The following is a 24,621-nucleotide window of genomic DNA, read 5'->3' as shown; positions in this document are numbered from 1 at the left end:
GACGTGGGATTCGATCCAGGGTCTCCCGGATCGCGCCCTGGGCCAAAGGCAGGCACCAAACCGCTGCGCCACCCAGGGATCCCTCTTTTTTTTTCTTTTTTTTTTTTAAGACTGAAGGATATTCCCTCATATGTTCATGTCACATTTTGTTTACCAATCATTTGTTGATGGGCACTTTGGTTGTTTTTACCTTCTGGCCATTGTGAATAATGTTGCTATGAACGTATGTGTACAAATATTTATTCAAGGCCCTGCCTTCAATTCTGTACATGCCCAGAAATGGAGTTGCTGGATCATATTGTAATTCTATTTTTAATTTACTGAGGAAGTGGGATACTGTCTTCCACAGCTGCTGCACCACTTCACATTCCTACTGGCAGCGCACAGGGCTTGTTTCTCTACTACCTCAGCAAACTGCAGGTACTGCTTGCTCTCTCTTTTTCTCTCACTCATACCTGTGTTTAATCATCAATAATGTTGGCTCTGCCTTTAAAATGCAGCTTAACTCCCTTCATCCTTACCCTTCTCTAGGCACTGTCACCTCTAATCATCTCCCCAACCACTCTTAAGCTTCTCCTGACCAGAAGCCAGAGCAACGTTTTAGAATGTCAACCAGATTGTGTCATGCCCCTGCTCAAAGTTTCCCAAAGGTTTCTGCTGACTTGGAATAATCCACAGTCTTAGGACGTAGTCCACTGACCTCTCCAACCACCAGTTTCCTGAGGCTCATCCACCCCAGGCATGCCAGCTGGAGTGCTGCTTCTTTGAAACTCATCACCATACTAGAGGCTAAAGACTAAAGGACGGTTGTCCCGTGGAAACTTAAAACCCTTTCCAAGAAGGAAAGGCAAGGCCCACAGGAGCTCATTATGGAGTGAGTCCTTTTAGAGGTCATCATTTCTGGGGGAATGGGACCACAACACTGAATCAACTTGCAATGTGACATGAATCAGTAACAGGGATCAGAGAGAGATGTAGGGGGACCCAGGATGGACTGAGACAGGGGGACACATGGACACAGTGACCAGGACTTACCAGAAAGGAGCAAAGGAAGATGAAGGAGACGAAGTAAAAGTAGGCAAAGTCGCTCCCACACTCACTGGCATTGGCGTGCTCATCACAGGCCTGGTTGCTGAGACAAGACAGCATGATCTCGTGCCAGGCCTCCCCAGTGGCACTCCTGAGAAGAAGGGCAGAGCCATGAGGCCCACAAAGGAAGGCCCAGACCAGCCTGGGAAGGAATCTCGGAAGACCTGGCTCAAGTGCACACCTACAGAGAACCTGCTCATGTGTAAGGTCTGGGTAAAAAATGCCTCCTCTTAAAAAGAATCCTCTGGCATTAGGTTTTCAAATTGATAATTAACCTGGAAAGAACTAGTTACTGGAAATAAGGCCCTACACCAGAAGTGAGCACCACGGTGAGTGCCCCTTCATGGACCTCCTTCTTGGCCTCCCCACTAGCATGTGCCATCCCAGCCTTCCTTGAACCAAGAAATGGGGACTCCATCCCTCCAGTTTCTTAACCCAAAAATGTTGCAGCCATTCCTGCTTCCTCTCCTTCTCACCACACCCTATTCACCAGCTCATCTATCTTCAAAAAATAGCTAGACTCTTACTACTTCTCAACTCTGTGGGCTGAGCAGCAATCACCTCCCCTGAGCTGCCTCAACAGCTCCCTAATGGACCTTCCTCCTCTGCCCCACCCAAGAGCTGAGTGGGTTCACTAAATGCGGTGAAACCAAGTCACTTCTCTTAATGACCCCTCACTCACTGCAAAAGCCAAAATCTGCACAAGTGCCCACAGCTCAATATGACTGGCTGCCTGCTCCCTCCCAGTGGTCTCTGCTCCGTCCACTCTAGCCACACCAGCATCTGTTTCCCCAAAACACCAAGAACAATCCTACTGCCCTGAGTGGCCACCCTGGAGGACACCTCTTCATGGACTTTTGTCCCTGCGAATGCAGCCAGCACAAGGGCCAGATGTGCACTAGACTTGCAGGCAGACCAGAGGCCTGGATTCCCCCTGACGTGGTGTGCCTGTGTGGCACAAGCTGAGCCCACTCCTCATGGACAATGTCTAGGAGTAGGAGGCTTTTCCTGCAAGGTAGCTGCCCTGTGCCAGACCTGACTGATACTGGTGCTCATGTGTGACACAAAGATCAGGGAAGAAAAGGGATTTTTGGGAACAAAGACTTAAAACTGAGGCTAGTTTTATAGTTCTGCCTCAACTCTTATAGCATGAGGCAGGACATTAATAAATGAAATTAACATAATAGCTAAAGTCCAGAGAAATTATATTATTTGGAGAAAGTATAGGCCTAAGGATACTTGTCCATCTGATTAAAAAAACAAGAGTCAGACAACTGTCTCCAGGCAGCTCAGCAAAGCAGATCTCAATCTGATCTCCTTCCACAGAAAGGAGAACTTCCATGGGCTCCGAAATACACCTGCATGGGGCTGTGCTGGGGATTCCCCAGGGCTGGCCTCACAGCAGCCTGATGCATTTACATAAATAAACACAAGTGTGGGAACCTCAAGAAGCAGCCTCAGGCAGGGTCTCCTGTCAGTACCCCTCCTCTGTAAGTCCCTACAAAGAGTTCCTCTCTTCCCTCCTAGGGTCATGGTGGTAGGCTTACCTTAATGAGGGAGACCCTGGAGGCAGTGAGACATATTCACCCCTCTTCCTCAGCCCCCAAACCAGGATGGTCAACAACCCCCAGGCCACAGAGAGTGTGCCACGTGTAAGAACAACAGCTAGCACCAAGCCCTGTAGAGTACAGGGTCACAGGGGGCACCTGAGCTAGAAGCAAACCTGTGCTCTCCAGGACTCACCCTAGTGCTGGACTTGGAGCCTAGGGCCTAGGGAATTGCAGTCTTGTGAGCCATGGGGGCAGGTGGAGGCACACTCACACTAGCAGTTCCTTGGGTCACTGAGTAGCACACACTGTGTGCTACTTCCATTGCCCTGCTTCCCCCTGATCCTAGATCCCTGCAACCAACAAGGTGAGAGGACAGAAAGCTTCTGGCCAGCACACTGAAAAAAAGCCCTGCTGGATATCTTCTATCCTTCCAGACCCTCAGCTGTAGCACCACTAGAGGCCTCTTGGCCACCGTCAGGGATCAGAGATGAGGTGGTCAAGGCCAGCCTTGACCTGGGGCTCTCAGGATGACCTCTCTCAGGGGCTCTCAGGATGACCTCTCTCAGGGGCTTCCCTTCAGTCTGTTCCAAGGCCCAGGAACCATTAAGGGGAAGGACAGCAGAAAAAAGGGAGAAGCTGGGAAGGTCTCCACTGAGGGGAAGCCAGCACGAGCTGGGGGTCAGAGGGGTCAGTACGTATCCCATCCCTCCCAAACAGAGGCATCTCTGAGCCTGGACTGATTTCCCACACAACACACCTGAACAATAGCATCAAGGCTTGTAAAAACGTCCGGAAGTTGTTATGCCGGTTGATGCTGGTGTCATCATCTAGGGCAATATTCCCAAACACCTGAAATGAAAAGGAAGGCTGAGGGCTGACATCGTTGGGTTCTGAGGAGCTGTGGTGAGGTAGAAGGGGTTGTGTGAGCATGAAGACACACGGGCACAGGACACTGCCCAGAGCCACCACCACTACTGTAGGGGCTGGAGGGGCCAGTGCTTCCAGCCCTGGTGGTGTCTGTGCATTTCCAGGGCAGAGAAAACCTCTCGAAAGCCAAACACATCAATGTCGCCCAGCTCAGCATGCACACAGGTGCAAGTCTGCATGCCCAGGAAAAATGGGACCCAAAGCTAAGTTTACGTGGGTTGTGCTACATTCTGTTCACTCTGTCATCAATGATTCTGAAGCAGTAATTACATTGGTAATAGCTATGAGATCAACTTGAAAATTTCTTTTTAAATTTCTGTGCAAATATCACAATGGGCTTTTTATCCATTTTAATTTATTTCTTTTTAGGGTCAGAAATGCAAACAAGCCAGTAACTGTACTTGACTTAAAATCTGGAATCTGGCTGAAAAATATGATCACCAAAAACAAGAATCAGTGACACTTATGGTCTTGTACATCCACAGACCAAAGCAGGCAAAAATACATATTTGTTTTAAACAGCATCAGGTCTCAGCAAATTTTAAGGTAAGAGAACTTTCTCAATCCCCAAAATAGAGTTTAAAAATCAGTTTTCAGCTCACCTTTACGACAATGGCCTCTCCCACTATAGCTTAACATTTGGATCCATCCAACCCTGTTGTTGAAAAGTCGCCAAATGCCAAACATTTAAAACTGGAACACTGCTTTGTGTCTTTTAAAGGTTTTTCCAAATAGCTGACAAAGGATTCTTTGGCAAAATAAAGGCAATCTAATTACTTGAGCTGAACTGGATAGTATAAGTACAGTGATTGATATGATCCCACTGACTTTTTTCTTCCGTACTATATGATTTCCTGTGAAGGATCAGGTCAATGCTCTGGACTAACAGAATGACCAGCTGGTGCTCTGCAGACCACTCAGCACTGGGCAGATGTGCCCAAATGCTCCACCCATGCAGCCCACCACCTAATCAAACATGCCCATTCACACCCTAACAACCCAATGGAGTTCCTATCAGAAGCACAGCAGTGCATTTTCCCACAGACAATGGACTCTGGACGACAGGCACAAACTCTTGATGCACAACCTCAGTGACCTTAGGGGTAGAACAGCCTTTCTGAGAATTAAGTTCATGAAGTGCTTAAAGCAATACCTCCCTCATAGACATGTTCATTAAGGATCAATCTGTCATTGCTATCATTTGATGACCACAGTCGGTGCCCGTCTGCCCCAGGGCATAGGCGCCCCTTGTGCTCCCTGTCCCGTCAGGTGCACCCACCTGCATGCCAATGATGGCGTAGATGAAGAACAGCATGGCGATGAGCAGACACACGTAGGGCAGGGCCTGTGGAGACACATGGAGGGCAGGGCAGCTCCAGGGAGGGCTGCCTAGCCACCTTGCTAGGGCCTCATCTGCAGAGTGGACGGTGGCCACATTTCTGGGACCACTCAGACCTCAGCAACGCAGATCCACCCCCTACTGACCATGAAGCCCCTCTACCAAGGGACTACCTCAGTCTCTTCATCTATAGTCAGTCATAAAACCCACCTCAGAGTCGGCAAGCATTATTGAGATGCTCTCTGGATAACTTAAAATGCCTTTATATAAACTACAATAGGATAATAGGTGCCAACAAGGAGCCTCCAAGAGGAGGGGCTGCTCTGGTGGCAAGGAGGAGATGACGGCCACGCTACTGTGCACAACAAAGGGGACAGTCAGGGCACTAGGGCCGTGACTGGGCTTCACCTTGAAGGACTGGACGAAGGTCCACAGCAGGATGCGGATGGTGTAGCCTTGGCGGAGCAGCTTGATGAGACGGGCAGCACGGAAGAGGCGGAGGAAGCTGAGGTTGATGAAATTGTTCTGTAGGGAAGAGAGGCTGTTCTCTAACCTGCAGAAACCAGCCTCCTGCAGGGACAGGTACACTGCTCCCCACACGCCTCTCCCTGACTTGCTGTGGTCCCAGAGAAAGTCCCCTGCTCTATAGTGTAAGCAGCAATCAGCCACCAGAAAATCTTCCAAAAGTAAAGCTTGTCATTGCAAATCACTTCTCATGCAGCAAATCAAAGAAACCCCTCTGCTCTAGGCTCCCGACAGGGAGGGACAGAGAGAAAAATTCTCAGAAGCAGCTCCATGCTGCCAGGTGGCGCCAGGAGACCAACGGTGGACAGGCCTCTAACACTGACCACGTCTTGCAGGACACAGCCAAGCCATCCAAGTGCCGGGCAGGGCTGCTTCTCCACAGAGAGCCTCTGGAAGGCCCCACCCCAGGCTTGGTGGCAAGGCACTTCTCTTCTCCACACAGTTAGCAAAGCCTCTGCCTGTCTGGGACCCGGCAGAGGGGCAAACATTTTCTCTGGGGCTGCTCCTGGTGCCTACAGGTAAGTCACCATGGGAGGTGTAAGTGTTGGTGATCCTGCTGCTCACACCACAGAAGCCACTTACAAAAATCCATAAATGGTCTCAGCTCCAGAGATCCCAGGATATCTAGCACTGCTCCCTCATCCACAGGGTTCAAAATCAAGCACAAAAAGAAACAATGATCTCTGGACTCCACAGATTACCTGGGAGTGAGGCTTCCACCCTGGCCCAGGGGCACCTTGAAATTATTGGCACATCCCTTTCAGGGAGCACAGCTCTGGATGGTGTCCATGAGATGGGGGTGCTTGTAGATCTGGGCAGCTTCCCACCCTCTGTCTGCTTAGAGACCAGGTGCCCGCACGCAGCCTGAGAGCAGCTTCCTGCCACTTTGGTGTTTTAACATATGAAAGCAGCTCAGGCTTAGACACATCGGATCGCCAGATTCAGTGGTCAAATGAAGAGAAAAGAGAACACAACATGTTGGATGAGAGCAGCAGCAGTAGAGCATGTGCAAGAGCCATGGGAAGCCTAGGGAGAGCTGTGTGCCCTCCCTCCAGGGCTGCCCATCTGGTCTTGGCTGGGATGAGACGTTCAGTGGAGAGGCCAGCTTCACTCTTACTTCTAAGGACAGTGGCCCCAACCCAGCCCTTGTCTGCCCCTTTGGTTCCTACCAAGGTGGCTGGAGATTCTAGACTGTCTCTGCTGGAGGGCTATATGTTGCAGCCATGGGTGGGAAGTTTGGTAGTCACAAGGAGGTACTGACCATGGCCCAGATCAGCAGGAAGGCAGAAGTGGACCTCAAGATGTGACCCTGGAGGACACACAGGCTTGCCTACAGCTCCCTCACTGGCTTGTGCTAAGGAAAGAAAATCTCAGGGGTACAGGATGAGCAAGAAACATCCATACTCACCCCATGGGCCCTAGGGTTCTCAAATAAGCCAGTCACTGAGGGAGGGTGGGCAAAGGGATGGAAGGGGGACTCTGTCTACAGTGTGCCGGGAAATCCTTGGTACAAGACAATAAAGTAGAGGAAGAGAAGGGAGCTTCCAAGTGCCTGGACGCTTCAAAGGTCTCCTGTGGGAGACCTCCTCCACTTGGAAAGCACCTGCTCACTTGAGTCCAGGGGGGCCAAGACCGTTATTACACAGTCAGCATATGCCCAGCCCAAACCACTTTGCTCAGGCCACTGGCATGGACAAAAAGATTTCCTAGAGATACTGGGGAACATAGGGGCTCTGAGTGAGAAAGGAGGGATGGAAGACAAACAAGGCAGGGGAAGGCACTGTTTGTCCACATGGTTAGTGCACGAATGCAAAGCTCAACAAGTCACCTATTACTTTTTATTGAGACTCACGTTCTCATCCCTCCTCCTGGACTTCTTTTCTCAGGGCTCCAGTGGGCACTCAGGAGAGGGGTGGGGGTGGCAGCAGACAGATAGCCCTAGAGAGCCATGAGGACGGATGGTGACAGCAGCCACAGACACTTCAAGCACAGTGTGGCAGGCTGAGCACACCGCAGCTGCACCCAGGGCGGGAGCTGCCAGGTAACACCATGCGGACTGCATGCAGGAGAGCAGGGGGCAGCAAGCACCGGGTAGCCTTCCCATGGCTGTGCATGGTCGCCTCTGGCCTCAGCCAACCCTTGGAGATGGACGTAGCCTGCCCATCCTCCCAGAGTCCATGGTTTCTGTCACACCAGGGAGCACCTACTACTTCATCTACTATTTCAAAGCCAGAGCCGTCTTTATTGCCACCTACCTCTATCAGGAAAGGTCTAGAGCACCCCAAAGATGCATTACTGTACCCCTCAATGTGGTATCTCAATGATGGTACACTGGTCTCTAGCTGCTTTGAACCCCTTGCTTCCTCATCCACAAGATGGAGATGTTAGGACATTATGCGCAGATGGTGAGGAATCAGAGCAAAGGGATTTAAAAGTGTGCTGGGCCTTGTGAAACACAGCCCCACAGAGGTGATCAACTGGCCCCAGACCCAGATCGAGATCCCCTGCATCCAAGTGCATCACTGCCTCCAGTCAGGGCCACAGCAAAGTGACCTGTACATGTAGCTGGGGACCACACTCCATGCTGGCAGCATGGTCCAGCAAGTATGGAAAAAAGTACTCTCCTTCTCAGCTTTCTCATGGGACAATGATGAAGAAAAGAAAGGAAAGCTCTGCATACCCCAGCATACACATGTACAGCACATCAGGTGACGGTGAACTCTGAGGGAAGAGGAAGGGCACAGAGGGGATACTCTTCCCAAGTGGACAGGGAATGGCCATGAAGATGCCTCAGTGAGCTGAAGGCTGTGCCTGGTACTTCTGCAGCACAAATGGCACTTTCTCAAAACTAAGCTTTTATGCTCCACTTATGAAATGCTTTGTCTTGAATGTCCATTTTCCATAACAGGAATATCAAATATTTGCTATTTCATGTGAATGTCACAGCCTTGGTTTAGTCTGGTTCTGGTATGTTTGCTCTCCTTTCAGATACTTCTAAAGGCCTGGAAGGAAGCCCCAGTTCCTGCCACCTGCACTCTACCCAGGCTCACTGACCAAGGGTGCACAAGTGGATCAATGATGCCTGGATGCAGGAACCCTGTGCTCCACTGTCTCCTAAGGCAGAGCCTGTTCCTCCTCAGTCAGGACTTACACAACTCCTTCTGAATCATGAAGACAAAATTTTCTCTCCCCTCCACTTCTGTGGCCCAGAAAGGATTCCCTGTAGAAGGGCAAGTCCTGGAAGAATGGTATAGGAGGAATCATCAGAAGCCACTGGGGAGAACCAACCTTGTGTGTTGGTGTGATGGAGACAGAGCAGAAGGGAAATGCTGTGGAAGAAACCATGGACTCTACAGGATCAGGTCCAAACTCATGTCCTACAAAATCCTTCCAATTCTGAGCCCAATTCTGATAGGAAAATCTGACTGGGTGCTTACTCGTTTCACTCAGAAGACCCCACCTCCTCTCTAGACCCAAGGCCAGTTCCTGAATCAAATGGCTCCCAGAAGGGACCTCAGAAGCCCCTGCTGGACCCCAGGAGTTGAGGAGAAGAGGCCAGAGGGGATGGGTACCTCCAAACTCTGACCACACACCTCAGGAAGGCAGTGGTGAGGGGTCACAGGGAATGGAAGAAAGAACAGGAGCAGAGCAAGCAAAAGCAAGGAGTTTTAAGAACCGTTTAAAGTCATGAAACCAACCGTTTCCTATATGTGATGTTTTCATGGATGGATATTTGCATATTATTTACAAATTGGGATGTTTGAGCAGCAGGTGCGCAACATACAGACGGAGACATGGTTTTCGCATTGTATGTTGGTTGGATGGCGTGAGTCAGCAGGTAGGTTAAGGTAAATCAAGAACAAAAACAGAAAACAAAAGAGAAAATGAGTCATCAACACAAGCAAAAACTCAAACTTTGAGTACCTCACTGGAAAATTTTAGAATTTTAGTAAACTTTGCATATTTTGCTTAAAATGCATCAAATCAAAACATGTTTTTGAAATCTGTAGGTTATGCAGACAGGGTGGCATTAATTTGCATTCCTGTTTGTAATGCAAATCCAAAGATGACTCACAGACACTTGTTTTTTTATTTCCAGGCAAAGAAATCAATGTCAGTTCTACACTTGCGTGGGGGGCGCCGGCGCTACACGACCCTGCTAAGGCCTGTTATTCTACTGTGATTGTTAAGTTGGAGGTGGGGAACTGACACTCATATTTTTGCCTAAGGAAAAAAAAGTACATTCACAAAGTAACATATGAAGTGACTACGAATGAACAAAAATAAAGACATCACTAGTCTACACAATGGCTTCCTTTCATCTTCCCCCTGCAGGCGGAACCAGGGTGCAGGCCAGAGCTCTGACAGCACTAGTGGTCAGGACGCAGCACCTCTTCCAACCCAAGTGGCTCCTCGGCCCTCTCACTGGCTCTGCTGGGCCTTGGGGCTGATGGCAGCAGCCATGGAGGGCATATCTGAGGTAAGGTCTGATATAAGCAGAAGCCATCCTGGCCTCGAGTGTCCAACAGCTGAGGAACACCTACTGGGTACAGAAGGTCTCTGCCCTGTATGAGGGGGCCTCTTTGGCAACTCGGAACTTCTGCCCAGAATATTTGGAGTACTAATGTTTAAAACTATGAAACATACCACATACACAAAAGGATATGTATAAACATGTGTATGTACGCACATTTTAAAGAAAAATAATACAGTGTTCATAGACTCATCACCCAGCTTAAAGAGAAGAGAATGTCACCATTACTTTCAAAGCCCTTTCTGTCTCTCTTCCTCCTTCCCTGATGGAGTGGCTACCCTTAATTCTTGCTGATAATTGTTTTTCTTTACCGTCTCACCACAAACTCTTAAAATGTGTTACACCTGACTGTTCTGAACCTTTCCGATGGGACTATATGGAATGCAACCTTCCTGGACTTGGGCAGACTCTGCGCTGACAGTGAGCAAACCCTGTTTCTGAGAAGCCTCCCTCTTGGCGTGGAGATCACCCTCACATTTCCACTGCCTCTGGCACTTCACCGTGTTGGTGCACAACAATCAGTGCACTCTGCTGCTACCGTGAACAACATTGCCATGAACATCTGTGTAGAAGTGTCTCCAGGTCATCTGCCCAGACACCCTCTGGCATATGTACCTAAGAGGGAAGCTGCTGAGCTGTAGGCAAGCATATGCTCAACTTTCTAGGGACTGCCACAGTCTTCCTAAGGGGTCGTCCAACAAACACCCCCAGCAGTAGCATGGAGGTTCTGGTGGTCCCACTCACTAATCATTGGCATGGTTGGGATTACTGTTTGACAAACCAGAGGGTGTGAAATAGTATCTCAATGTCATTTCACTTTATATTTCTTTAATTACAAGTAAGGCTGAGCATCTTTTCCTATATTAATTGGTCATTTCTGTTCCTTATTCTTTTAGTAAAATGCCCAGTCATACCTTCAGCTCATTTTTCCATTTGGTGGCTTTGGTTTTTTTAATGATTCACAGAAAAGCCTTGCACATTCTAGACACTAACCTTTCCTAGTGGTTTGGGAAACCACTCTGCCCTCTGGCTGTGCCTTTGTTGCTAACTATTGGTCCATTGAAGAACTCAGTAGCTCATCCTGGCTCAGTCTTCTCTCTCCTTTATTGATCTCAGGCAGTCTCATGGGTCTGATACCATCTTATCTGATCCTGATTCCCAATTGTATGATACTGGTATGAATCTCTCCTCCAAACTCCAGGACCATCTGTCAACCTGCCTGTTAGATGATTCCTTCAGGAAGGCCAACAGGCAACTAAAATCTAACATGTACAAACTGCATCCATACAGCTCACAACAAACCTGTTCCACCCACAGCCTTTCTCATTTCAATTAATGATAATCCATGTTCTCAAGTGCTCAAACTTTGATGTCACTCTTGCGTCAAGTTTCACACTGATATCTGGTCCATCTGCAGCTCTATTGGAAAATACATCCAGAACAACGGTCTCTCCTCATAGCCCAAACTCCCGCTGCTCTGCTGGGCTCCTCTGTAGTGCCCCTCAGCAGCACTCATGTCCTCACAGGCCCAATACTCAATTGTCAGCATCAACATCTCTTTTTCCTGAGAATTTTCCCAGGCCAGGACTCAAGTGCCAGAGAGTTAACATTCTCCAGCCCCCTGTCGCCAGCAGCCTTCAACAGGTGACTGACAGCACTTGGGTGAAAAATACCCCGTCACCTTGGCCCTTGCTGGGATAATAGGCTCGGAGCTCCCAACTAGGCCCCATAATGGTAACTGACTTCATAGCACCTTATATTGGCTGTCTCCCTTCCCTGGCCCATTTCACTGCTTCCTTGCTATGCCTGCATCACCTCCCAGATAAACGACTTGCACTGAACTCCTGCCTTGGGGTCTGCTTCTGGGATAACCCAACTAAGCCCTCACTTGCCTCACTGCTTCTGCCTATGCCCTACACTACGTTCTCAATAGAGCAGCCACATCATGTCACTCCACTTCACAAAACCCTCCAAATCCTCCTATCTCACTCAAAATAAAAACCAAAATTTACTACAAGTGAAATGAAGTGAAACTACAAATATAAAGTGAAATGACATTGAGATACTATTTCACACCCTCTGGTTTGTCAAACAGTAATCCCAACCATGCCAATGATTATGCCAACTACAAGGCTTTCCACGCTCCCCATTTCCTCTGCTCCAGCCCTTGTTCGTGTTGCTCTTACAGCAGGGCACTCATGCATGCAGGTGCAGGCTGGCACAGGGCTTGCTATGGCTTGCCCCAGGCCCCTCTGCTCCACTTTCTCACCAACTCAGACATCTTTATTTGGAAGTCACCAATTCAGTGACAACTTGTCTGGGTACACAGCCATCAAAGCTCCCCCCCACAAGTCTCATATCCCTTTTTCTGCTTTGCCTCTCATTGTGTACCCTGTGTGTCTCTCACTGGAATGAAATTCCAGAAGAACTTAGAACACTGCTAAGCACATGACAGGCAGTGCATAAACATTTATAATGGATAAATGAAGAAATGTGATACAAATATCCCCTCCTTCTTCATGTATTGTCCTTTCTTTTTTGATAAACAGAAACTATTTTATATAATTTTTTTTTCAGTTACAGCTGGTGCTTCCTATAGTTTGCTTAAGCAATCAGTCCCCATCCCAAGGTGCTAAAGATATCTCCTGTATTTTCTTCTAAGAGTTTTAAAGTTTTTCCTCTTAGATTTAAGTATTTTCATCCATTTGAAATTGATATTTTTGTGACTGGTGTGAAGATTCAATTTCTGTTTTTCCCAATATTGATCGTCATTATACCTACATTGATTGTTCACTTGTCTCCCCACTAAGTAGCACAGTCATACATTAAGTTTCCATCTACAAGTGATTTAGATTCTAGGCTCTTGATTCTGTCAACTGGCTCATTTACTGTCCTGGGGCCAGCACCACAGTCTTAATACTCTAGCTTTATAAAAAGTGCTAATATCAACAAGAACAGTAACTACCCACCCCCACCACCCCAGCAGCCCTTCTGCTTCTTAAGTATCTTGAGTATTTGGGGAGCCTTTGCTCTTGCTCATGAGTTTTAGAAGCCAATTTAGAAGTCAATTTCCAAAACAAACAAACAAAAACAAAAACAAATTCACTGGTATTTTTATTGAAATTACATTGAGTCTACAGATCAATTTGGGCAAAATCGTCTCTGAAATTGACACTTATTATTTAACTGCTATAAAACACTATCTAGTTAAGTCTTCCTTACTATCTTTCATTGAGGTTTAGCACTTTTCCACACTAAGGTCTTGTATACGGATGTTGTTACGTTTACAATCAGGACTGCTGATGCTATAATGACATGTAGTCAACTACTCACTCAGGTACTCTACTCAGCAACAGCGCTAAATAAACACTCTTATCAGCTTGAGATTATTCTGGATTTCATCCATAGATAATAATGTTGTCTGTGAATAATGACAGCTTTGCCTATTTCTAATACTTCGATGTTTCATTTATTTTTCCAGTCTTATTCATTCAACAAGTGTCTACTGAACACCTAAAGTGTCGGCACCATTCTAAGCACTGGAATATGGCAGTGAACTACACAGAAACCTCTATCCTCATGGAGCTGACATTCAATTTATTGAACTGACCAGGCCCTGAAGTTCAATAGTGAAAAGAAGGAATGCTTATAGGTATTGTCCTTTTCTGATTTTAAAGAGAATTCTTTCCAAATTTCATCATTATATGATGTTAGCACAGGATTTTTGGTAAATTCTCTTCATCAAGTCAATAATTCCTAGATTGCCAATGATTTCTATCATGAATACAATTTGAGTTTTATTGAATGTCTTCTCTGCAGCAATGATAGGATCACATTAACAGTGTCTGTGGATCTGTTCATGTAAATTAGACTTTCTGATGCACTTTACATCTATGCTAATCAGTAAGAGTGGATCATGATTTTCCTTTCTTATACTTTTTTTACTTAAGATAATTTTCTTTATTATTATTATTATACTCTATCTTTTAAATAATTTTGGTGTCCAGATTGTACTTGTCTCATACAAATAGCTAGAGCATGTTCACTCTTTTTCTATTCACTGAAAGAATTTGTTTAGGATTAGAATGATCTTTCATCGTATTTTAGGTAGAAATCTGATGCATAAGACTACTATAATCAGTGGTATGAGGACATGGATCCCAAGGTAAAAGACAAGTTAATTATCACACCTCATGCTTCCTACTCCTGTTAGGCTTCCTTGGGTTGGAGATGACATACACCACTTAGGAAATACTGCTGTGACCTATTTATCAGGTGACACAAAGCTGTTGTGTTTGAGAGGATTCAGAGCAAGAGAGGGCTCTCTAGCAGATCCATGCTGCAATACCAGGAGCCCTATAACTTGGGCCTTAAGATGCAACAGATTCTATAAAGACACTCTGTGGAGTCCCTGGAAAGCCCACATAGAAAAGTCAATGCAAACACCTAGGATTCTGGAGCAAGGCCATGTCATCTGCTGAAGACATCACCAATGAGAGGGGCCACTCCTGGCTGCTGGGTCCTATTGGAGACTGTGTCTGACTATGAGATAATTGTGTCTACGGCACCAATACTTCTCCTTATGAGTGTGTGTTACAGGCCTGCCAACAATCCAGTGTGTGATGGAAGTGCTACATCCAGGGCCACACCCTGGCACACCTAGACGGCACAGTCACATGATAGGTGGCCCAGGGCCCCATGCCTCTCACCTCTGCTTCACCTCTATGTTCCTTAGCTCACTCCTACCCCAACATATCATATGATGATCACTAAAGCCAGGAGGAAAAATGCAAACCTGGTTTATGAAGCAATTGGCTCAATATATTGGTGCATCCTCACTAGAACCCCACACAAGATCTGAAAGACAGTGGTGAGGCAGAGCTCTAGGTGGTGAACCTGATCAGCTATGGCATGGATGGAGAAAGAAGCTGCCCTTGTATGGATTATAGGACCTTAGGCAAGAACTAAAGCTTGGTCAGGACTCCAGAGGGAACAAAGTTCAGATAAAGGGATCCAGATGGGCCTAGGGAATGGGTGTGACATGCAGGTCCTTGTATTATACATCAGTGTCCACCACAGAGCATCCACAGCTGTAGGGACACTAAAAACCAGGCCTTGAAATGGTTTACCCAACAGATGACAGCCAGCCTCTATCCTTAGCAGCCCCAGTGTTCACATAGTAGATCCATGAACGCAGTGACCATGATGGCTGAAAGGAAGGCTGTGTCTGAGCCCAACCAGTGGGCTCCCTTTCAGCAAGGCTGACTCAGCCAAGGCCACTATTGAAAATCCAGCCCACTATGAGCTGAAGTTAACTAGGCCTCTACAGTGCACCATCCTTTAGGCTGTCATCCAGCCACTAGGTGGCAATTTGCTTACACCAGAATCCTTTCACCTAGAAAAGGCAGTAATTAGTCTCAATTGGGATCACTCATATTCTGGGTTCGGGTTTGTCTTTGCTGATGGAATACCTGGGCCTGCATGATATCCACTGGCATATCATATTCAACATCATTCAGGGGGTGCCAACCTGACAAAATATTGAAAAAGCCTCTTAAAGGCACAGATTAAATGCTGGCGTGATGAGGTACCTCATGGGTTTGGGATATTGTCCTTCAAGATGAAAGGATGGTCAAGAGACCAACTGCAGATCCAGAAAGCAAGGGATGGAAGGAGGGGTGGCCCCTCTCCCTATCCTCCAGGAACCCAGGTCAGACTGTGCTCATCACCTCCACCAGTTTAGGTTTGACAAATCTAGAGGTCCTGGCTCAAGGGGTAGAGAAAGCTTCCACTGTGGAACACCAAAATCATGGTGGCCCCCTGTCACTTGCGCTCCTCATGCCGTAAGACCAGCAAGCAGAACAGAATCTCCAGATATACTGGCCAGGGTGTTTGATGTTGGCTATTGGGAAGGGGTAGGAAGAAGTCTATCTAGAAACCAGGGGGTTCAGTGGGGCCTTTCTAGATGCTCTACAACCAGCCTTAATCATGTCTTGACTATCGTGGCAGCCAAAGCCTCATAGGAGTATGGCAAGCAAGGGCTGTGCTATATAGGGTGACAGCGTCGGCTGTCTCATCCGGCCCAGCAACCAGAGCAGCAGAAAGCTGGACACCAGTCAGGGGACCCCAAAAGAGGGACAGGAAGAATGAATTAAGGAACATCAACTTAACTCAGACTAGCTCTAGGTGGTTACCAACCTTCCTCTTGCAGACATTGTGACCATCACTATCCTGAAGACTGAGTGAAATGGACCCAGTGTGAGGTGTGGGCAGAGTTGAGCAGGGCCAGGTGACAGCAGACACTCATGTACTCCACTGTACTTGTTACCATAGTACCAGATGCTCCTTCATTCCCAACAGTGCCAGAGCCTGTTGTACCTGCACGTGGGGTGCATTCAGAAGGGCTGGAGGTACTCAACAACTAACACCCCCAGGTACAGCTCTTAGCTGTGGACTGGTAAGCACAGATCCAAGAGCTCTGCAGCTCTGAGGTGTGACCACCATGTTTCCAAGCCCCCATGGGGGATGAACCAAATTCACCCTGATATTTGGCTCCAGATACAACATTTCTCATCCTCCTTCTCTTACCCATTCATTTTCCCAAACCTCTCTCTAGTGGTTTTGCCTGAGAATGCTTCCTAATAAATGATTTGTACAAGAACCCCACCTTAGTGTCTGCTCTTAGAGAATCAACCTAAGACAGAAATGAGATTTTCTGCCATTTAATTCTAACTTAATGGACTATACTTAAAGAATATTGCTTTATGATTCAGTCTTTGAAATTTATTGAGACAAGTTTATGTTCTAACATTTGGTCAGTTTTTACATATAATCCATGTAGTCTTGATATGAATGAGTATCTCCCGTTTTATTTACACACACACACACACACACACATAAAACAAACCTCATATTCTAAAAGATTCTAAATTCTTGTTGGTTTTAGTTTATATCATTTCAGTGCCAAGTTGCTAGATTTGTTAGATATACACAGATTTAAAAGATTCTTGTCTTCCTGGTCACTTGTTACAATGGAGCTCCTAGGTGACTCTCAGGCCATCATCCTTTTGGGAACCACTTTCTTATGCAAAAAAAAAGCATTGGCCAAGACAATACCCAATCCCCAACTCCATCTCTGGGAAGGAGGGGCTAACACTCAAGACCTGGAGGCACCCTGTGGAAGCACCACCTAGAAGGAAACCATTCTGGGGCCCTGGAGGAAGGACAGGAAATGCTACTTACCGCAATCTCTGTTACTAAAATATCAGTAATACTTCCCAACACAGTGACAAAGTCAAAGACATTCCAGGCATCTCTGAAATAGTTCTAGAGAGAAAAAAAGGAGCAGTTATTGCTAGAGGCTGGTAAGGAGTTGTCAGGCAAGGAGTTGCAGGAAGTGCCCCTGATCAAGAAAGGAGCAAAGGGACCAATGGGCCACCCCAGGTGAGACACCACAGCTGGGTAAGCAAATACTTGTGGGTCTGGGCAGGTGCAGAACTGAGAGCTGTGTGTCCAGAGAGGAGGCACCCAGCCCTTGGTGAATTCCCAGCTCCAAGCTGTAAGTCCCTGAAGGTCCCCCTACAGAGAGGCAGCCAGAATGCAGACCACCAAAAAGGCCAAAGGGAGCCAAGGCACCTACCAGCACCCCGAAGGCGATGATCTTCAGCACGCATTCCATAGAGAACATGGATGTGAACACAATGTTCAGGCATTTCAACATTAGTTCATATTCATACGGTGCATCATAGAACTGTATGGGGAATGAGTGCCATTGGCCACAGGTCCAGCTGCCCCAAGACACCCCACCAGGGATCACCCTGACCTCCTGCCGGAGCACAGTGAACTGCATGCCTACCCTACATAGGGACACCCGTCCTTGCTCTCCCTCTGTGTTCTCCTAGGACATTCTCACCGTCTCAGCCCACAGAAAGCCCAGGGCACTGGGCTTCCAGAGACATCCCATGCTGACCAATGATCAGCTACAAGTATGGCTCTCTCACATCCCAGCTGGCACCCAATGTCCCCCATCCTGGGCCCACATACCTTCATCATTAGCACCACTGTGTTGAGGGCGATCATAGCCATGATGAAGTACTCAAAGGGAGGTGAGACCACAAACGTCCATGTCTTGTACTGAAATGACTGCTTGTCCTGGGGCATGTATCGCGTCAGGGGCTTGGCACTGATGGCAAAGTCGATGCAAGCCCTCTGCACAGGGAGGAAGGAGCCCCAAGAACACGGTCAGGGGGAACCCCACTGTACCCACACCTGTTTCCTCCATCCTGGCAGCCAGCCCTGATCAGACACACTCAGTCTCTCCCTGCTCCTGTGGTGGCCACCAGCTATGTGGTGGTGAGTGAGTCCCATGTGGAAGGGAAGTCTATTGGTCCTGCCCACACTGCCCATCAGGGGAGCCTGGCAGAGCAAATACTGCACACACGCACATGGGACAGAAGAGGGAGCCACCCACCTCATTCTTCTCCAGGCTGCATTCAGACATCACCTTGTCCCCCTGCTCCTGGAAGGTGATGATGATCAAGGCCACAAAGATATTGACAAAGAAGAAGGGGAAAACCACGAAGTAGACCACATAGAAGATGGACAGCTCCATGCGATACCCGGGGCTGGGGCCCTGCTCCTCATAGGTGGCGTCCACAGAGTGTTTTAGGACCCTGAGCCAAGAGCAAACACCAAGTCTCAGGGAGACCCCTGAGGACAGAGCCATGGGAAAGTCAAGACCTGCATTACAGGGGAGGCTTCCATGCCTGAGCCACAGATAGCAAGAGGAAGGGAACTCAACACCACGGGCCCAAGCCCATTCCCCAGGACTGCAGTCTCTTGAGGACCTTCCCAATGGGGTTTGTACTCAGGGCTGTTGGAGAGCCATCAATGGGAGATCTCTGGGGGCCTGAGGTCCTAACCCCAGGACAAGTGGAGTCCCAGGAGGTTTTTCCTGCCTTGCTTACTCCTGGCTCACACCTGCTCGTGCCCAGGTCACCAGTTCATACCCAGATTCAACTGCCTTTAGAAACCCCTGGACTCCTGGCAGAGCACTGATCCTACCTTCTCAGCAGTGGTCCTTTCAGCCCCCAAAGAAGTCCCCTGTCATCCAGTGTGGCACTGAACACATACACCCCTTTGTCTACACCCTTAGCTGAGGCCAGAAGGGTAGCACAGGGAGACGCAGAATAGCCCCCTCCTCCCTCTCACTTTTAGCCACTCAAAAGTGATTTTCTGGAGGTCACCATGCTATGCACTTTGATTTAATCTCCTTCTCTTCCCAGGCTGCCCACTCCTGGAAGGCAGAGCATTGTCTTACCTGTTAGGTACAAGAGCCTATGAGGTATTTGCTGGGACTCCCTGGCCTACCTGCCCCTCTGCTCTAGCCTGATCTGCCACAATGAGCCAGATGAGCACTCACATGGGCCACCCTTCTCCCGTGGACACTGTGAACAGTGTCAGCAGAGCCCAGAGCACGTTGTCATAGTGAAAATCATATTTCTTCCACTGCCGTGGTTGAGCTTCCACCTCCTCCTTCTCATAATCCAAATATTGACCCCTGGAAACAAGAACATAGAGGAGGTCAGAAGTTAAAGCCAAAGGATCCACATATGCCCATTTGTCTAGGGTCAATTGACTTTTGAAAGGCCTGCCCATCCAATGGAGGAAGAATATTCTTTTCAACAGGCAGTGCTGGGACAACTGAGTGTCCACCTGCAAAAGAAGGAAGCTAGACCCTACCTTACTCCATGTACAAAACTGAACTCAAAATGGATCAAATACCTAAAGGTAAGAGCTAACACTAGAAAGCAGTTGGAAGGAAACACAGGAGGCCTGGAATTAGGGAAGGATTATTAGATATGACACCGAAATCATGAGCGACAAAAGAGAAAAATTTGATGACTGTAAACTGGACGTCATCAAAATGTAAAACTTTGTGCTTCACAGATATCATCAACACACAGAATGGGACCAAATACTGGAAAATCGTCTCTCTGATAAGACTTGGATAGAGAATATACAAAGAGCTATTATAATCAATTATTAAAAAGAAAAATGAACCAGTAAAAGATTTGAATAGACATGACTCCAAAGAAGATAGACAAATGGCCAATAAACACATGAAAAGATGCTCAACATCATGAGTCATTGAGAAATGCAAATGAAAACCACAATGAGATATCACTTTATACCCACTAAGATGGCTATGATTGATTTTTTTAAAATTTCATTTATTTATTCATGAGACACACACACACAGAGGCAGAGACACAGGCAGAGGGAGAAGCAGGCTCCGAGCAGGGAGCCCGATGTGGGACTTGATCCTGGGACTCCAGGATTACACTCTGGGCCGAAGGCAGGCGCCAAACATCTGAGCCACCCAGGTGTCCCTTTAATTAATTTTTAGAAAGAAAAATAACAAGTATTGGGAAGGATGTGGAGAACTCAGAACTCTCCCACACTGCTGGTGGGAGTATAAAATGGGTCAGCCACGTTGGAAAAGTCTGGCAGTCCCTGAGACTGGTAAACAGAATTACCATGTGACCCATTGGTCCCAGGGCTAGGTATACACTCCAGAGAAATGAAAACATCTATCCACACAAACACTTCACACACATGTTCACAGCAGTGTCAATCATAACAGCCAAAAGATGGAAACAACTCAGATGTCCATCAACAGATGAATGAATAAATAAAACGTGCCATCTCTACAACACAGAATAAAATTAAACCATAAAAAGGAATGATGTTCTGACACACCCTACCGCACAGGTGACATAAAAAACATGATGGTAAAATTAAAGAAGTTAGACACAGAAGACCACATAGGTATGATTTCCTTTATGTGAAACATCCAGAACAGGGAAATCTATAAAGAAAAAAAAAAGATTCATGGCTACTTAGGGCTGGAGATGGGGAGCTAGTAATAAAGGATGTGGGAGTTTTTTGTGTTTTTTTAACTTAAGAAAATGTTCTAAACTTGACTGTAGTAATGGTTGCACATATCTGTGAATATACTAAAAAAAAATCACTGAATTGCATACTTTCAATGGATGAATCATGAATTGTATCTTTAAAAAAAAAGGATACCACTGAGTGGGGAAAGGATCGTCTTTTCAAATAAGTTGTGCTGAATCAACTGGATATCCATCTACAGAAAATTCGTCTTTATCCACACCTCACCTAACATACAAAAATCAACTCCAGATAGATCCCAGATCTAACTGTGAAAGGCAAAAATAAAACTTTTAGAGGAAAATGTAAACGGACTTCTCCCTGACCTTCAGACAGATTTTCTGAACAGGACATGAAGAGTAGTAAACATAAGAGAAATAAATTGGACTGTCCTACAATCAAGACTTCATTTTTTAAAAGACCTGTTTTAAAAAGTTGAAAGCATCCTACAAAGGAGAAGACAACCATAACCTGTAGACCTGACAAAGGATGACTATCCAGGACTTTACAAAATTCCTACAAATCAGTCAGAAAGGAAAACAGACAATGACTCGCACAGACCCGTCCCAGGGACACCCGAGTGGTGGATCACCTGGGGAGGCTCCCAAGCTCACTGGTCATCACACAAGCGCAAATCAAACTGCAGAGAAATGCCACCAGCCCGTCAGCAAGTCCAAAGAGCCAAAGACAGAAAACACTCGTCTTCCCTTGAGCTCTCATCTGTGTGGCAGGAGTGTAATCTTACACACATATGTGGCAGCAGCTGCAGAAGCTGAGCATAAGCACAGTGCACAACCCTGCCATCCCACTGCGAGGTCTGGTCTGCACACCTCCTGGAACTGCATGCATGTGCTCCCCGGAGACGTGTACGGGAAGAGTCGCAGCAGCACTGCCCATGGGAGCCTCAGCCTGGGAACATCCCCCATGCCCATCAGCCACATGGTGACATACTCCCCATGCCCAGTCACGTGGTGATATACCAACTCATACAGGAGAACATTACATGCACGGGGGCAACTGGAATCGTTGCCTGTGGGTAGAGAAGGAGCTATGTGCTACCTCGCTCAGCAGCCATGCCAACCTACCTCCATTTCCCCTTGCTCCCCCAACCGAGGGCCCCTCTCCTGTTTCCTCGGGGGTTGGGCCTGGTCCAGAAGGGCCTGAGGCCTCCTAGTGATGGTGATAGTGGCTCCAGCCCCAGGGCCGCGCCTTGATCCTAGCCTGGCCAGAGCCCTCCAGCAATACCCGCGGCCCCTGTGTGTTCCCCAGTATCTACGGGCAGAAAGAGCATGTCCTGCGGGAGTGGCTGGTCCCTGTCTCTGCTGAGGAAAGTGAGCCAGAAGTCCTTGGTGTGGCCTTGGAGGCAGAGGCACACCCCCAGCTCACCGGGGCACCCCATGCTGGCCCCTCCCTGAGCCGGGCCCTGCCTCAGCTTACCGGCAGTCCCTCTCCAGCCCCTTGGACTCATCCGTGCAGTAGAAAAACTTCCCTTTGAAGAGCTGCACCGCAATGACAGCAAAAATGAACATGAAGAGCATGTAGACGACCAGGATGTTGAGGACGTTCTTCAGGGAGTTCACCACACAGTCAAACACGGCCTGGAAGGCAGGAGGGCCCAGCTCAGAACCCCAGGCCCACAACCACGCAGGGACTTGCTGCCTTAACACAGGAAGCTGCCTGCACTGCCTCTCCCAGGACTTGAAGAGTGGGCAGGCAGTGCGAGAAGGGGTGGTGTGGGCAGACGGGCTGCACACTGATGGGAACCTGGTGTGACAGGCCTGGAACCCAGGTCAGCCTGTGTGAGGAGGAAAGAAGTGGGGATGGGGGTACACCAGCCCCCTGCTCCTGCATCCAGCCTGCCCATGGGTCACACTTTGCCCCTGCTCATCAGTGGGGCAGAAAGGTGGTTCCAACACAGGGACTTGTGGCATACTTCGGTGTGGCTCCGAGGTAACTGTGTCTGTTACCACCACCACCTGGGCTTTTCCTTAGAATCTTCCCTACCTGGAAGCTTGGTGTCCCCTGGACCCCTGACTGACCCTGTCCTGCTGATCCTGACCCTGGAGGAGATACCCTATCCTACTCTGGCTGTGCAAATAAGCAGACCCACACTCATCTCCTGGCACACTGCCTGGCACACTCAGACGCCAGCAGCTGCCTCAGCAGATGCAGCCACTGCCCACTTGCCAAATGTCCATGACACCCCTGACCTGCCAGCCCAGGTCCAAGTCCCCAGCTGACACCAGGGCCTCCAGCTGCCTTTAAGCCACCCACCAGCCCATCCGTTCACAGGCCACCTGCCTCTGTAGTCCCCAGTCCACTTCATGTCTGCAAGGCTTACAACTGCATGCTGTTCACAACACTTCACTGCATGGTTTTGTGGGATTAAATGAATTTAAGGATCCAAAGCATCCCTCACAGTGAGGAACATGCTTAGTAATTATCATATTTTAGCACAACTCCAAGGACTTGGGTTCACACTTTTTCCTTTATCCAGAAATGTTACCCCGGCCACACTAATCCTCAGGGCCCAGCCCAAGAACCTTTTCTCAGGGGCCCCTGCCCGCCTTGCATCTCCTCAGGACCCTCCGCCTCTCTCAGCAGCCTCTTCTTTTATTCTTTTCTTTTTTATTTTGAGAGAGAGAGAACGTGCACACAAGCACAAGCACTTGGAGGGAAGGGTGGAGGGAGGGGGAATTATAAACCGACTTCCTATTGAGCAGGGAGCCTGACATGAGGCTTCATCTCACAACCATGAGCCAAAAACAAGAGTCAGATGTTTAACCGACTGACCCACAGGAGCTCCTTGGCAGCCCGTCCTTCCCTGCACCCCGCCCTTGGTGCAGTGGAGTCTAGGAAGCAGCGCCTTACAGAGCACTGTGGAGAGGACACTCTCCTTTGAAGGCCTCACAGAGCTGAGGGACGGATCCACTCACACATTGCGTGATCCGAGGAAACCAGTGTGGGTCCTCCCTCAGCTCTGCCCATCCCATCCCACGTGGGAAGCTGCAGCCAGACAGGGTTGGTTATATGCACACATGTGCACGCACACACACAGCACACACATGTGTGCACTCACATGCAGTGCAACCTTATACACACAACACAGACGTGCACTCACCCCTGTGTACCCATCTGCACAGGCACGCACACATACACATATGTGCATGCCTACACTCACATGGACACACATAACCCTGCACACTCCTCAAGCCCCAAACCCAGGCTCTCACCTTGAGCTTAGGCAGCCGTTTTATAGTCTTGAGGGGCCGCAGGACACGCAAGACTCTCAGGGACTTGATGGTGCTGATGTCTTTCCCTTTGGATCCTCTAGAAGGGAGAAGCCACACATGCAGACGAGCAGGACGAGCAGGACGCACACCCACGCCCAGTTCCCACGAAGCCACCTGGGTTGCACTCCCCTGTGCATTCTGTCTTAGGCCCCAGGGCAGGAGACCTAGGAACAGGGAAGCCTCTGCCCTGCAAGTACCACATCTCCTCCTGTGAACTGCACGGCCACAGCCTCATCTGAGCAGACAAGGGCCAGGGCCCGGTCAGCAGCACCAGGTACACAAGGAAAGCTGGGCTTCCAGTGGGAAGATCCCAATCTTCCAGACCACAGCAGCCATTCCTATGCCAACGCTCCCCTAACACCAGCCCAAAGCAGCTTCATCTGGCCACCATGTTGAGACCAACACTGG

At 48.3% G+C, this 24,621-nt stretch overlaps 1 protein-coding gene across 4 annotated transcripts in view; it reads right to left on the bottom strand.

The window, feature by feature from the left end:
* Positions 1-24,621, bottom strand: part of CACNA1B (calcium voltage-gated channel subunit alpha1 B) — a 195,640-nt gene that overhangs the window by 29,541 nt on the left and 141,478 nt on the right. For all 4 annotated transcript variants that reach the window (XM_072778906.1, XM_072778907.1, XM_072778908.1 and 1 more), the window contains 11 exons: positions 24,154-24,250; positions 22,358-22,518; positions 19,386-19,523; positions 18,435-18,636; positions 18,008-18,172; positions 17,604-17,714; positions 17,207-17,290; positions 5,314-5,430; positions 4,846-4,911; positions 3,397-3,488; positions 1,036-1,180 (listed from right to left, as the gene is read on the bottom strand). In XM_072778906.1, the coding sequence (XP_072635007.1) occupies positions 1,036-1,180; positions 3,397-3,488; positions 4,846-4,911; positions 5,314-5,430; positions 17,207-17,290; positions 17,604-17,714; positions 18,008-18,172; positions 18,435-18,636; positions 19,386-19,523; positions 22,358-22,518; positions 24,154-24,250 (1,378 nt within the window). The remainder of the gene's footprint in view (positions 1-1,035; positions 1,181-3,396; positions 3,489-4,845; positions 4,912-5,313; positions 5,431-17,206; positions 17,291-17,603; positions 17,715-18,007; positions 18,173-18,434; positions 18,637-19,385; positions 19,524-22,357; positions 22,519-24,153; positions 24,251-24,621) is intronic.

This window comes from Canis lupus, chromosome 16 (assembly GCF_048164855.1).
Source record: "Canis lupus baileyi chromosome 16, mCanLup2.hap1, whole genome shotgun sequence".
Taxonomy (NCBI): domain Eukaryota; kingdom Metazoa; phylum Chordata; class Mammalia; order Carnivora; family Canidae; genus Canis; species Canis lupus.
Note: the sequence above shows the minus strand (reverse complement) of the source record. Positions and strands in the feature narration are given on the sequence as shown.